At 52.0% G+C, this 15,015-nt stretch overlaps 2 protein-coding genes across 5 annotated transcripts; one reads left to right on the top strand and one right to left on the bottom strand.

Moving 5' to 3' along the window:
- Positions 1 to 2,758: 2,758 nt before the first annotated feature.
- On the top strand, positions 2,759 to 3,691 carry LOC137456238 (olfactory receptor 4N5-like). Its single transcript, XM_068167534.1, has one exon. The coding sequence runs from the start codon at positions 2,759 to 2,761 to the stop codon at positions 3,689 to 3,691; it is 933 nt and encodes a 310-aa protein (XP_068023635.1).
- A 5,582-nt stretch (positions 3,692 to 9,273) lies between these two features.
- Positions 9,274 to 14,807, bottom strand: SDR39U1 (short chain dehydrogenase/reductase family 39U member 1). 4 transcript variants are annotated; one of them, XM_068167559.1, is made up of 6 exons: positions 14,575 to 14,655; positions 14,190 to 14,296; positions 13,831 to 13,913; positions 12,612 to 12,733; positions 11,874 to 12,017; positions 9,274 to 11,689 (listed from the first exon to the last, which is right to left on the bottom strand). In XM_068167559.1, exons 1-6 carry the CDS (start codon positions 14,588 to 14,590, stop codon positions 11,274 to 11,276), a joined length of 888 nt encoding a protein of 295 aa, XP_068023660.1. In that variant the 5' UTR covers positions 14,591 to 14,655; the 3' UTR covers positions 9,274 to 11,273. The 4 variants fall into 4 exon arrangements, with proteins under 4 accessions (XP_068023660.1, XP_068023658.1, XP_068023661.1 ...); XM_068167557.1 differs by lacking the exon at positions 14,575 to 14,655 and adding an exon at positions 14,416 to 14,472; XM_068167560.1 differs by lacking the exons at positions 14,190 to 14,296; positions 14,575 to 14,655 and adding an exon at positions 14,781 to 14,807.
- Positions 14,808 to 15,015: the final 208 nt, after the last annotated feature.

Here is a 15,015-nt window from a genome sequence, read left to right as displayed (position 1 = left end):
TTGCTTACATGTACAATTTATAAACAATACAAGAACCCCCTGGACACCAATAGCTGGGTTACCAAGTGCTTCCCCCTCTCCACCCCCTTCCATTCCCTTCACAAGGGAAAAGAGAAAAGCAGAGAGTAGATTGTTGGTTACTTAGCCACAACAAGAAGGTCAACAAGAGCCAAGCAAAAGCTTCCAGCTAGTATCAGCTAGAGCCAAGAAGCTGAGAACAAGAGAGAGTTAATTTATACAATTAACTTTGACAGTTATCAGGCCAAAGGGATTGTTTAGACCTTGCAATTATTTTTTCTTTTGCATCCAGTGGTAGTTTGTTTACATTCTACCACTTTCTACTCAAGATCTATGGAACATTTCCTAGGCATCAGCCTAAAAACTGCCACAAATGAGAAGAGAGGATTAGAATAGGGCACAGGGAAAGATGTTGAAGGTCTTTGTTTTACAGTTCCTGAAAGTCTCTTTGTCGGTGGGCAATGGAGAACTTGTGCTGGATACTCATAAAATACAGCAAATGAAGTCATCTGGAGAGTTCTGGATGAGAGTTTTCTGTTCTGTTCACTCCCAGATGAGGAATGGGAAGTCAGAGGTTGTGGGTTCATGTGTTTCCCAACAGCAAAGATTGTCAGCCCTGTAAAACCAGAATGAACCCCGAGTAGGTTGTAACGTACTTCTAGAGGTCACCTGATCCAGGAGTACTATATGCTAAAAAAAATTACTTAATAAGTACTAATAAAAAATTGTCACTGAAGTGATGCACCTTAGAGCTTTTGTTAACCCCCTGGGCACTCCAGACTCACAGCTGCTGCCCACCATTATGTAAGCTTCTGCCCTGGAAGAAGGAACAGCCTGCACGCTCTGCAGAGCTGAAGAAAGCATTATCTAGAGGATGCCAGAGAGAGAACCTTCTCCATCCTGTGGCACACAGTGTTCACCCCTCTGTCACCAGGTGGTGAGTGAAGCAGCTTGCAGTCTCTGCTAGTGCTGGCAGTCAGGAGGGAGACCAGAGAGTGACTCTGGTGTTTAGAAGATTTGAAGCTCTGGTGCAGGCATGGCAGTGCTAAACACATGGGTTTGTGGGTGAGGATTCATGGCCAGGAGAGCAGGACCTGGGGCCACAATGATGAACTACCAACAGTGCTCCCAAAAGGGAGATGCATATTGAAGCTATTGGCAGCTGCTTGTAGGACTTCAAAGCGGGGATTGCAAAAAAACAAAGAGCCTGGTGTGCAGTGAAGCTGGGAGCTGGGTAGCTGAAGAGCTCTTGGTCCTTGGGAAGGACTTGGGAAGACAGAAGATGAGAGATGAAGGTATTAGGGGAGTTTAGGTCTCAGCTGTCTTGTAGTCACAATTCAGGGAGGGCTGATAAAAACATTGAGGAAGAGAAGTGCCACAGGCAATACTGTTCCCATCCCAGCACAAGGGCTTGAGGTGTTGCCTGTTCACTTCTCATGAGGATAAGGGACACCGTTTTCCAGGTTCCCATCACACTGGCTCATGGTGGAGTCCTTTCACAGATGTGCTTCAACAGTTGAGTTTTCCTTGTGTTTCCAGTGCTCTGTTGACTTCATTGGACAATTTGACACCACTGTGGGGTTTCTCTGGAGAAAGGTGGAAGTCTGAACGTGACCTAGACATCCTCAACTGCCTTGGAAGACAACTGGGAATATTGAAATGATACAGGTAGAGAAAGTTCAGGATGGAATTAGTCATTCCCTGAGCTGGCTACACTGAGAGAATTCAGTATAAAAGGATTTTAACTTCTTTAACTGCAAACAACTTTGCAGCTGCCAGATGAATTCATCCAAGGGATTCATGGACCTTCCTTCAGATGTGGGTGAACACTCTGTGCTTTCCTTTGATAATCAGTGGATGTGATTCAGGTTAATTGTGTGATTTTAGAGTGCATTTTGTACACCTCTTCTTAGCTGTCAGTTATTCAGAAGAACATAGTTACACCCCCCACAGGTATAACCCAGAAGTTATTTGGCACTGCCAAGCTTGCAGGCTGACAGCTTTGTGCTTGAGTTACTTAACTGCCCTCATCCCCTAGCTCTTGTCTTTCTTCCCTTGTTTGTGTACTTGGCTTTGTGGCATTATCACTGACTTGGACTTTTTAATAGCATCTCTTTGTTTTCTGATTGTAGAAATTAGGCAGTGTCCTTTAACCACTGCTGTGTGAGCAGCTTTGGCCACAGTGTGATAGCTCAGAAATTGTATGAATCAGTGAAAAGTTCCTAAATGCAGAGAAATATCAGAAACTGTAAAGGGGATGATTTCTGTTAGACTGGATGAAGGTGAATCAGGTGACACATGCACCAGAGCAGCAAACATAGTATAGGAAAGGTGTGGAATTAAACCTGTCTGTCCTGGAAGGACCTGCCTGCTTTTGCCAGCTGGAGAAGCAGTAAAACATCACTAGCCTAGATACAGCCATCCACAAAAATCAGCCTACCCATGGAAGAAAGGGATGATACTTCAGGTCTGAGATTCTACCCAAGTGCCAGTTCCCAGAGCACAGAAAAAACAAAGAACATCTGATAAAATGTGGACATTGCCAGTTCACATTTCCAGTAAAATGCCCAAGAAAATGGGAATCTAAATTACTGTTTTCAAGTATTTTAGGATTAAGAGTTCCCTAAAGCCAGGAAATGGATAAAGGATGAGCATTTTAGGTGATCCAAGTTGCAGATTTTGCAGTGGTCTTTGTTTTATTCCATTATTAGTCTGTTTTTCAGAGTTCTGCAGAGCAGAAATGGAGCACAGGAACTATACAGTTACAGAGTTTGTTCTGTTGGGATTGTCTCCAGACCACGAAGTCCAGATGATTCTCTTTTTCTTCTTCCTAATTTTCTACATGGCCGTTCTGCCAGGCAATGTCCTCATCATCCTCACAATCTGGAGGGACTCCCACCTGGGGTCTCCCATGTATTTCTTTCTGGCCAATTTGGCATTCCTGGACATCTGCTACTGTTCTGTGACCCCACCCAAAATGCTGGCTGACTTCTTCTCACACCGTAAGACTATTTCCTACAATGCCTGCATGGCACAGGTTTTCTTCCTCCACTTCCTGGGAGCGGCTGAAGCTTTCCTGCTCATGGCCATGGCCTATGACCGCTACGTAGCCATTTGCAAACCTCTTCACTACACCAGGCTTGTGAACAGGGGGGTGTGCTGTGTCCTGGTTGGAGCTGCATGGGGAGGGGGCTTCGTCCATGGCATCATTCTGTTTGCATTCAGCATCCACCTCCCCTTATGTGGTCCCAACATCCTGGACAACTTCTTCTGTGATGTCCACCAGCTGGTCAAGCTGGCCTGTGCCAACACTTACACAGTGGAGCTTTTGATGTTCCTCAACAACGGAGCTGTTATCATCGTGTGCTTTGTACTGCTCCTGATCTCCTACACCGCCCTGTTGCTGAAGCTCCAGACACAGTCCTCCAAGGCAAAGAACAAAGTAGCCTCCACCTGTGTTTCCCACATCATTGTGGTTTTTGTCATGTGTGGCCCAGCCATGTACATCTATAGTTTACCCTTCCAAGCTGTCCCAAGGGAAAAACTTGTTGCTGTTTTCCACACAGTCATCTTCCCCTTGACCAACCCCATGATCTACACCTGGCGCAACCAGGAGATCAAAGGCTCAATGTGGAAGCTGCTCAGCAAAGCACAATTTGGTGTGGAAAACTAAAAAAGCTGTTTGCAAATTAAAAGTGAGGAGATTTTTATTGCTGTCCTATTTGTTAATAATTTCCAGAGGAACAACTCCTCAGTGTACATCATGTAGCAGCATAATAGAGAGTCCAGAGGAGAGCCACAGAGATGATCCCAGGGCTGGAGCACCTCTGCTATGAGGACAGGCTGAGGGACCTGGGGGTGTTCAGCCTGGAGAAGAGAAGACTCCAGGGCGACCTCGAAGCTGCTTTGCAATAGCTGAAGGGATCCTACAGGAAGGCATGTCAGAGACAGGACAAGGGGGAATGGTTTGGAGCTGAGGAAGAAGTTCTTCAGCAGGAGGGTGGTGAGACTCTGACATAGGCTGTCCAGGGAGGCTGTAGATGCCTCCTCCCTGGGAGTGCTCAAGGCCAGGTTGGATGAGGCCTTGAGCAGCTGAGTGTAGTTGAGAGGTGTCCCTGCTCATGGCAGAGGCCTTTGAGGAGATGATCTCTGAGGTCCCTTCAACCATTCTAGGATTCTGTGATGATGACTGTGCTTTGCCCCTGACTGGCTGTTGTCCTCAGCTCCCAGTTCACCTTTATTGGCCAAACAGCCTGCCCTTGCTGCTGGCAGTCAGCCAGAGGCACAGCTAGAGGAGCACACTGCAGGCAACATCACAAGGGCAAAACGAGCATCACAGCCAGGAGCTGGCTAAAGCAGGGAGTGGGGCTCAGGCTGAACTGGAAAAGCTCTGAGCAGCCTCAATGAGAAGGCTTCAGAAAAGACTTTTTGATCTTTATCTTGAGTGTGGTGGGTTTAGGCTATGCCTTTAAAATCTAGTTACAGATTTTGAGTAGAAAAGTAGAAAAATATAAATGAATCACTATTGGGTGTAAAAAGGGAAACTGAAGATTATTCTAAACAAATTAATTGGAAGGATATCTTAGTTTCATAGTTTCATAGTTTTATTCAGGGTTGGAAGGGACCACAAGGATCATCTAGTTCCAACCCCCCTGCCATGGGCAGGGACACCCCACACTAGATCAGGCTGGACAGAGCCTCAGCCAGCCTGGCCTTAAACACCCCCAGGGACGGGGCCTCGACCACCTCCCTGGACAACGCATTCCAGGGCTTCAGCACTCTCATGGTGAAGAACCTCCTCCTCACATCTAGCCTGAATCTCCCCACCTCCAGCTTCATTCCATTCCCCCTAGTCCTATCACTACCTGAGATCCTGAAAAGTCCTTCCCCAGCCTTCCTGTAGCCCCCTTCAGATACTGGAAGGCGACAATTAGGTCTCCTCGGAGCCTTCTCTTCTGCAGACTGTACAGCCCCAACTCCTTCAGTCTGCCCTCGTAAGAGAGGTGCTCCAGCCCTCTGATCATCCTTGTGGCCCTTCTCTGGACACGTTCCAGCACCTCCACATCCCTCTTGTAATAGGGGCTCCAGAACTGGACACAGTACTCCAGGTGGGGTCTCACCAGGGCTGAGTAGAGGGGGAGAATCACCTCCCTCGACCTGCTAGCCACACTTCTCCTGATGCAGCCCAGGATCTGATTGGCTTTGCGGGCTGCAAGTGCACACTGAGAGCTCATGTTGAGCTTTTTGTCCACCAGCACCCCCAAGTCTCTCTCCTCAGGGCTACTTTCCAGCCAGTCACTGCCCAGCCTGGATTTGTGCCTGGGATTGCCTCGACCCAGATGCAGGACCCTTCATTTGCTCTTATTGAACTTCATGAGGTTGGCTTGTGCCCACCTCTCCAGCCTGTCAAGGTCCCTCTAGATGGCCTCCCTTCCCTCCAGCGTGTCTGCTGCACCACACAGCTTGGTGTCATCAGCAAACTTGCTGAGGGTGCACTCAATGCCACTGTCCATGTCCCCCACAAAGATGTTGAATAAGACATATCTGCTGTAAGACTGACTGTACCAAAACAATTCTTTCCCTTTTCTGATCTCTTCTCTGCTTGTTTCTCTCAGGAGAGATTAATCTGCTTCTGGCTGACCTTGGCTTGGCTGCATTGTTTAGTTAAGTCTCTCTGGGGGGGCGGTGGAACCGCTTCCTGGCCTCTGCCCAGGGGCTTTTTGTGTCATTTGCTAATTGTAAGAATCTGTATAATATAGTAGATCCTGTGTGTTCTGTACATATCCACTGCATCCCATTGTAGAGTGTAGTCATGCTTGTAAATACAGCTTCATTTGCTTCTGACTGAGTTGGTCTGGCAAAGTTAATGCTGGGGGTGGGCAAATTTCAACCCACCACAGCTGAGCTTCTGTTCTCCTCTCAACTGAAAAATCATTGAATGGAAAGTCTCATGTTTTGTTTTTTTCTTCAAAAGTGAAACAGAAGGTACATTTCTGGTATTTTTATTTAATGGATAAAAATTCTACATACACTTAGATGTTCTATATTAAAGTACAGGAGTGTGATACTTGCACTACAGATTCATTGCCTGTACATATATTTGAAATATTGCTCAGTTTTATGTGGCTCCACCAAGTGGAAAGGCAGGGATTTGAGATTCGTTACAGACTAAGGATAACTTTCAGCAAGTGAAAGCACTTGTAATGCAGCTTTACTGTTTGCCATGGATTTGTGTGCATGGTGGGGACAGGAGTGGTTCTCTCTCACATCTACGTGTCCTGCTCAGCAGTGCCAGCGCTGCTAAGAACAAAACCAACGCATGGAGGAGAAGTCCCTTACCTGTGGAGATTTTGTTTTCAAATGCAGGATCAAAACCTGCTGATTTTTCTCTGTTTTTCCCCAGGAAATTATTGCCATGGGATAGTTCAGGCAATCTTAGCATGCATTGTTTTGTCCTAGAAAATGCTTTTGTGGTCAAATTGTCCCAGCAATAAGTCTCCAAGTGTATTTCTGGCCTCTGTCAGTTTGCCAGTAAGCTTGTGTAAACAAGAATTTAATTTGTGATTAAATACATTGAATAATAAGTTAGGCTCTGGGAACTGAGAATGCAAGGTCAGGATTTGTTTCATGGCCTGTCATTTCATTTCGAGGTGGTTGCATCCCATTGTCTCACAGCAAATGTCCCTGCAACACCTGGTTAGGCAGGAGCTGTGGCCCATCTGCACCTCACAAAAGTCACTTGCCTGGAGAATGGAGCACAGGGGTGTGTGCTAAAACCATGGGAAATGCAGTGAAGGTCTTTGTTAGGCAATGGAAGCCATGAATATGTCCTCCCCAACGCCTTAAGGAAGTCTGCTCTGGCAGCGGGCTGGACTGGATGATCTTTCAAGGTCCCTTCCAACCCTTAACGTTCTGTACAAAAAGGCAGGCATTGCTTAAATGATCTGGGGCAAATCATACCCCCAGAAGAGCATTGGTATCCCACCAGATTTCATAATGGAACTGTCTGCAGATGCTCAGCTCAGCCCCAGTCCTGCCTGTGTGGGTGTGCAGCTGCAGACATGTTACCCCATGGCATCATACTTATGCAGTACAGCTGCAAAAGCACAGGGGATGAATTCCATGGCAAAATGCACAGAGACACGCCAAGGAATGTGAGGAACAAAGACCTTGTAAAGTCTCCAGACCCCTGCACTGCTACCAAACCACCTCTCATCCACTGAGGCCAAAACTGCACCTCCTGCCATGGTATATAGATGCCCCTCTCACAGTGCAGGTGCATCCCAGAGGAGCATGGAACAGATCCCAAGGTCGGTAAGTAGATGGAGCAGTCATGGCACTCACTTCTCCTTCTCAAGATGAGAAAAAGAAAATAAATCCTCTCACCTCTACAGAGCCACTGCCCTGGAGCCTGCATTCAGCTGTGCTGTGAACAGAAATGCAGTCATGGCAGCACTGCATGCTGCTGGGCTGCCTGCCAGTGCTGCTGGGCCCAGAGTGCTCCTCTACAAAGTGATGAGAAGCTCGGTCTCCACACACATGAAAGAGGCCTAAACTGCCACAACCTGACCAGAGGACCCAACCCTGACCCAACCCTTCCTACAGATGTTCCAGAACCATCAGCCCCACATTCTGCAGGTGAGACCCAAGCCAGTGAGCCAGTGGCAGCAGCTTTCTGAGCCACCTTACAGTCTGAGGCAGATTTAATGCCTGGGAGGTGAGAGACACATCATGGAACAAAGGGGGAAAGTATCTCAGCATTGGAGATTTATGATAGGATACTTGGGGTAGGAACCAGAGCTTGGGCAGTGCCCCTGTATGGCCATGCCCTGTGCCTGCTCATGGCAGTCTCTCTCTCTGTTAAGCTGTTCCTGTTTTGCTGGGTGAGGGCTGCCTGTGCTGTGTGCATGTTGTGTGCACAGGGACCTGAGAGCAGCAAGCAGGCAGAAGGCTGCTGTGCCACGGTGCCAGCAAATGGAGCAGGGCTGTGCCTGTAACCAAGTGTCCAGCAGACCAGCAGCTGAGTATGCCAAGTGGCCTGGGAGCCAGCTGTGTGTGAGTGAGTGGACAACTGGTTAGTGGACGAACCAATAGGAGCCAGATGCCTGTGAGGCTTTAAGTCCTGGTGGCCAACTGAGACACCCTCAGAAGGGAAGGGGCTGTGCAGTTGGGTCCCAGGGGTGGTAGTGACTGACCACTGGATATTAGAGGATGTAGAAACACAAAGACTGCTGCTGAGCACTAAATATTGCAGGAGCAGAGGACCTCAGAACCCAGAAGAGAGCTTCAGACTGATCCTTCTCATCTGCTGCATGAGTTTTCTCTTCCATGGCTGAAGGAGCAGGGGAAGCTGAGCAAGCCCATGCACAGGGTTCAGGTTCTTCACCTGCTCATGGCATCCAGGGGACAGGAGTGTCTCCACCAAACCTCAAAGCAATGCACACTCCATACGTGCAGCTCAGGGGGAGCAGGACAAGCACACGTGGAGACTGCCTTTGGGGTCTGGAGGTGCTTGTCTTAGTTCTGAGAAGGCACATTTGGGTTAGCCTGGGAAGTCTGCAGCCACAGCAGGCCCCTGGAACCTCAGCAAACCGTCCCAGCCAGGTCTGGGTCCTGGGTCACTGGAAGTGGTGTGGGAAGGGTAAAGGTCACCTTCATTAAAGCCCAGCAGTGTGTGAAGAAATGAGCACTGTGGGCTGACCTTGCAATGGCTGCAGGCCTACCCTGGTTCCAATCAGCAACAGCTGAGCCCAGCTGGCTTTGGTGCTGCAACTCAGCTTAGCAGTAGGCACAGAGCTGACTCCAGAGCAGGTCACCAGTGCAGATCACCCAACACTGCTGCAATGATCCACCTGGCCACAGACACCCAGCCCAGTGCCTGGAGTCACATGGCTGTCAGGCTCCTCAACTGTTACACCCATAGAGGAGTCACCCATCTGAAGTGCCTCAGTGTCTGCCTGCTGCCCCTGCGGGGGTGACAAGCAACAACAGCCCTTGCACCCCACACTCAAGAGGAATCAGGCTCCTACCCCAGCGTGTGCAGCCCACAGGGAGGCCCACTCTGCCTACGGGACTGAGGAGTGGTGCAGCTCCTCCTGCAGTGGGGCAGTGGTCAGTGAAGCAGTGTCAGGGGATGTGGAAGGAGGACCTCTGCTCTTTCCAGGATGTCTGGTCACAGAAGCCACAAACAAGAAGAGAAGAGATAAAGCTGACACAAGCAAGGGAGGCTGGGATGAGAACAAACCCACACAGGCATTGTTAAGGGACTCAGAACATTTATTTTTACAGTTGGGAAGTTAAGGAAAGGAAGGGAGGCAAAGAATCATAAAACCTGGCCCATTAGCACTGACAACACCCAGAAACAGACAGCACCAGTTACTGACCAGCTCTCAAGCTGCTGCTGCCAACCAGGACTTTGCAGGTGGTGAAGATGCAAATGAGTGTCCAGGGTGCTGGAGCTGGCAAGAAATGGGCAAGGGCAGGGGAGCTGCAAGTAGCAAAGATGGCAGAAAAGTGATAGAGAGGCTGGTGGAGTGTAAGCCCCTGCCAGTCAGTGCTGCTGCAGCTGAACTCCACACTGGACCACTACAGCCTGTCCTGTCTCCTTCAACCCTTCCATAGCTCTGTGCAGTCTCTCTCCCCACACACATGCTGCAGGGATGAAGTGCACACAGGGCAACCAGCCAGGGGATTTCCTGCCAGCTTCTGAAGTCATACTGTGTCATGCTGGCAGAGTGGGAAGGGACACAATCAGCTGTGCTGCTGCTACTGGGGTGACCCTACAGCCACTGCAGAGGTAACTGCATGTCCAAAACAAGTTACTGGGGGGACCAGCACGAGTGAGGGAGGGGCTCTGTGCCAGCAGCTGAAGTGACACAGCAGATGACAGCTGCTGTGCCTGCTGCAGGACACTGGCTAGGGGTGGAAGAAAGTTTGTACCTCTCAGAATGGAGGGGTGTCCAGCAAAATTCAAGCTGGACCAGCTGATAAGGAAGTGTTGGGTTCAGAAGGGTCAGGCAGGCAAGGAGGCCACCCTGGGACCTGGGGGTACTTGCATGTGTGGGGTGCCTTAGGGCATGTTTGGTGTCAGCTGTGAAGCAGGAGATGCACAGGATTGGTCAGAAGGCTTGGGTCCAGGTAGGGGTGCTGGGTGGACAGAGAGGTCATGCTGGTGCTGAAGGACTCATGAAAGTGCAGGTTCTTGTGAACCCCAAGGGTGGGACACGAGGCTGCCTACCCCAGCCTGGGGAGGGATGTAGCTGGCTGTGCTCCTACTACAGGGGTCCCATGTGTGGGTGCTGCTGAGAGCAGTCTTGCCTGGGGCAGTCTGTGTCATCTGGCAGCTGTGGGTCACTTGCCTGTGTGTGCCTCTGAAAAGTGCTTCAGCAAACAGGAAAACAGCAGCTGTGTCCTTCAGGAAGGATCCTGAGCCAAATGTCACACAGAAGCAACCCCACAAAATCCTGAGTGAGTTACACATCCAGATAGGGAAACAGCCCCGAGACCTGTGCTGAGTGAGGAGCTCTCATGGATCTGCAGTCCCCTTCCAGAAGAGCTGTGGGCTGCTAGTGCTTCTCCAGCAGTATTTGTCTTACTTTCCAATCACAAGCCACAGCTGTTTCATCATCCAGGTACATACAGCTCCACAAGTAGCCAAACTGAGCTGCTAACCAGCAAGCCTGACAGAGGGATGCTATAGCTCACATCATCTTGGAGAGCAGATTGAAGCCTCAGGCTCTAAGAAGCTGGCTGGAGTAATTCCAGATGAAGCACTGCTGCCAGTCCCCACTGCACTGCCCCACACTGAACTGGGCCTGTAACCCAGCACAGGTCAGCTCGCTGATTCTAACACCCTGCCTGGGATTAGGGAACTACAACGAAGGCAAAAGCTAAAGGGCTCCCTCCAGACCTAAGTGGTGTCTTGCACTTCTTCACACCAGGATGGACTATGCAGTTTCTCCCCAGCACAAGCTCAGATGTGGTCAACACCTACCTAAGGCCTCAACAGACAGTCCAAAGGCACCAGTCCCACACATGCAAAGAGGGAAGGTGGCAGATTTAGCAGTCACAAGCTTCCCCAGAAGCAGGCATGTGGAGACTGCAGATGGCAATGACATGGACTCCTGGACTGGGGATGTGCAAAGGGAGACAGCAGGGGGAAGGCTGCTCAGACTGCTCCCCACCACTGTCAGATGGGGCAGGGCCACCCTCTCTCAGCCCGGGAGAGCCATGTGAGCCAGGGGAGGAAGGAGGCCTCAAGCCACGATGTCCTTCAGAGCTGCAGCCAGGTCAGGGAAGATGAAGCGGTAGCCGCTCTCCAGCGTGCGCCTGGGCACCACCCGCTGCCCTTCCAGCAGCAGCACGGCGCGCTCCGCCCCCAGGGCGGCCCGCACTGCCCAGGCTGGCACCGGCAGAAGGGCTGGGCGGCCCAGGGCTGCAGCGAGCTCCTGAGCAAAGCTGCCGTTGGAGGTGGCAGGGGCGGCTGGGGAGACGCCGTTGAGGACACCAGACAGGCACTCGTGCTCCAGGGCATGAGAAAGGATCCCAGCCAGGTCCCGGACGTGGATCCATGGGAAGGGCTGCAGCCCTGAGCCCAGGGGGCCTCCGAGGCCCAGACGGAAGGGCCAGAGCATCTGAGAGACTGCACCACCACCTCGGCCCAGCACCACCCCTGTGGGGAGAACAGAGTGAGGCCACAGCCCTCTGCAGAGGACGAAGGCCCTTCAGCCTCCAATTGTGAGAGACTTAGAGGGCTGGGCCAGAACAAGGAGAGGCTCAAGTCTTCTCCCTCCTCTTCCCTGTCTTGCCCCAGCAGCAAAGCAGAGCACCCAAAAAAGTATCCTGTGCTGTCTCACCAGATCTCACCACAACACCACGAGTTGGGCTCCCAGGGATGACAGCTGCAGCCTCCCAGGAGCTCACCAGGCGTGAGAAGAAGTCGAAGTCCCCTCCAGGACTGTCCTCAGTGTACTCAGCTGTGGGGCTAGGGCGGTAATAGCCTGCAGGTGCAACAGCAAAAAGGAGGGTCAGGGGTGAATCAGCCACACAACCCCCCCAAAAAACCCACTCACTTCCCTGCCTCCAGGAGGTAATCACTCTATAAGGGACATCCTCACATGAACACTACAGAGACTACCTGACATCAATCCTGAGAGATTTTTGACTCTGCAGCTTCAGCAGGCTGAGCTGGCAGCCCCAAAACCCAAATCTGTCAGCAAGCAACACAGAGGTGGCTGCAGTGCTCTAAAACTGGACAGCACAGGTGCTGGACTACAGCAGCTTTAAGGACTGTAACAAGCAGAAAAGCAAAGCTGGAGATATGCAGGGGGACTCGGCTGAGGCCCTCCTTAGGCAAAGTGCTTCTACAGGATGCCTAAAAGCTTTCTCTCTGAAAACATCCTGTCCTAGTGACACCAAGAGAAACCACAGGGAGCCAATTCCTCTCCAGCAGTACCTAAAAGATGATCAAGGCTTGCCTAAACACGAGACACTGGTGGAAATAAAGCTGCCATTTCCCCCTAGAAGTGTTTCAGCCTGGGCTGTACCTCTCCAGGTCAGCAGGAGTCATGCTCTCGGCTGGGCCCAACCAATACCTACGCCAGTGACGAGGACCCAAGCACGGGGTGGCTGTTCAGCATCAGAAATGGCTTTGGCCAAGGTCTTAGTGGTCTCAACCCGGCTGCTGATGATTTCCTGGCGGAAGGTAGCATTCCATCTGGGAAAGAGAGAGCCATTATACTCCCTGGGGCAGTTTCAGGCTGTGCCTAGAAAATTTTCCACTAATCTTGAACAGAAAGTGATAGAACGCAAACGAATTACACTGGATGTAAAAGGAACAATACTGACAAGGTCTACATATCTAACATCAGGTCAGCTGTGCACACTAAGTCTTTCCCTTTCTGGTCTCCTTCACTCTAGCAGGTACTAATTGGTGCTTCTGCTGGCTTGCTGACCTTGGCTGTGTTCTTCTTGTGGTGAAGTACTAACGGCTACTCTCTGCTCTTCTTTTACCGTGTACAGGGTGGGGAAGCAGGGGGAAGCTGCTGGTAGCCCCCTGGTTTTGTCCATGGGGGTTCTCATGCTGTTTATAAATTGTAAACACCTGTTAAGTATTTTGTACATATTCATTGCATTCCATATTTCTAGATTGCAGGTTTGCTTCATTTGCTTTCAACTGAGCTGGTCTGGCAATTTTATGCTGGGGGTAATTTCAACCCACCACACTCCCCACAAGGATATGCCAGGAAACAACAGCACCAAGCAAGCCAGCAGAATCCTGCAACAAGCACAGGAGAGGTCCTGTGAATTCCCCCCAACTCCAGAGCAGGGGAAGGACATGAGATCTTAGTATCTGAATGCAGGGGGACCTCAGCAGATAGAGGCTCTCCACTTCCCAGAAAAGACTGTGGGGTTTGAACTGCCTTAGGACAAAGCAGAGGAAGCTGGATGTCAAAGCTGGGTGCAGTGAATGCTTCCTGAGTGCTTGGCAGAAGCACTTCCAAAAAGTGTCCCCATGGAAATCAGCCCCTGGTGCCGACTTAAATGCAGGTATCTGGCGTCATTTTGGAAACATCAACTACTTTGCCTGTCCTCAAACTCTCAATCCAGAAGGGAATTTGCTTTCCAAGGATATTCTAGAACTTAATAGGGCCTACAGAAAAGTTTTGGATACTCAAGGACCCAGATGTCAACAGCTAGGAAAGCCAAGTACTTCTTGGGCACACCATGTCCTCCCAGACGCCTCCCACATTCTCTGACACCTGGCTCACCTTGCCCTCACCTTGTCTCAACAGCACTCTGGGGGATCCTTACCTGCGGAAAGGGTTGAGGACGTTCTCGCCAGCCAGGTTCACCACAGCATCGCATAGGGGCAGTCCGGAGCGGGACAGCTCTTCCTGGGCAGGGGTAACACAGACATCACACACGCAGCCTGCCCTCTGCTCAGGCCCTGCCAACCACCAAGCACGGCTGGCTCCCGACGCTGCCTGCAGCACTCTTTGGAGCTACAGCAGCGCCCATCCCACGGCTTATGGCCCACGGAGCGCCCAGCAGCCCCAAAGCGCATCCGCAGGAGCCAGCCTTCCCACCGCAGATCCCTGTAGGGCCCAGGGCCAGCAGGCTTTGCTCCTCCGCCCCGACGGCTTCTCCCGGTGCCCGTCCTCATCCCGTACCCAGCTGATGCGGTCCCTGCCGGCTCGCCGAGAGACGTGAGTGACCTCATGCCCGCGGCCCCGCAGCAGCTGCGTCAGGGCGCTGCCCACGAAGCCAGTTCCGCCGCCTAGGAGAAAGCCAGGGCGTTACAGACCTGCCGCGAGGCTGCATCGCTCTGCCCTCTGCCACGGCCGGCCCGCAGCGGGGCCCGGCCCGCACTGCCCCGGGCAGCGCCAGCGCTCCGACCTCTGTCCGCAGCGCCCCAAGCCATAGCTGCTCCCTACTTCCAGGAAGTCCTCCTCAGCGTCCCCAGCACCCTCTCGAGACCCGCTCCCTCCGCTGGGTCCCCCTTGCCTACTCCGGCCCGCCCGGCACTCGCTCGCCCGCCCACCCTCACTCACTCACCCACCAGCACCCTCATGGCGGCACCGAGCGGCAGCCGGTGCGCATGCGCCGCGCGGTCCCACAGGAGCGGTGTCTGCTGGCGTCCCCACAGGCCAGCGCGACCCGGGGCTTGCACCCTGCCGCCCGGAACTCCCTGGCACTTCCTCCCTGCCGCCCGGAACTCCTTGGCACTTACTCCCTGCCGCCCGGAACCCCCCAGTGCTTACGCAGCTGCTCCCCCAGCGCATAAACCTCTTCAGTGTCAGCAGGGAGGAAGGTGGTTCGGGACCGTCCCGGAGCGGCAGCGGCAGTAGCAGCAGGGGCCGGAGTCCCCTGCACAGCCGCGGAGCCCCCCAGAGCGCGGTGCGGGCAGCTCGTCCCGCATGAACATGGGCTGGGCCTGCTGTGCTCAGAGACCGGAGAGTTCGCTCCGCCGGAGCAGTTCAGAGACCGAATGAAGGG

The sequence above is a fragment of the Melanerpes formicivorus genome, unplaced genomic scaffold (assembly GCF_026170545.1).
Source record: "Melanerpes formicivorus ecotype bairdi unplaced genomic scaffold, bMelFor1.0.p_v2 SCAF_119, whole genome shotgun sequence".
Lineage (NCBI taxonomy): Eukaryota > Metazoa > Chordata > Aves > Piciformes > Picidae > Melanerpes > Melanerpes formicivorus.
Note: the sequence above shows the minus strand (reverse complement) of the source record. Positions and strands in the feature narration are given on the sequence as shown.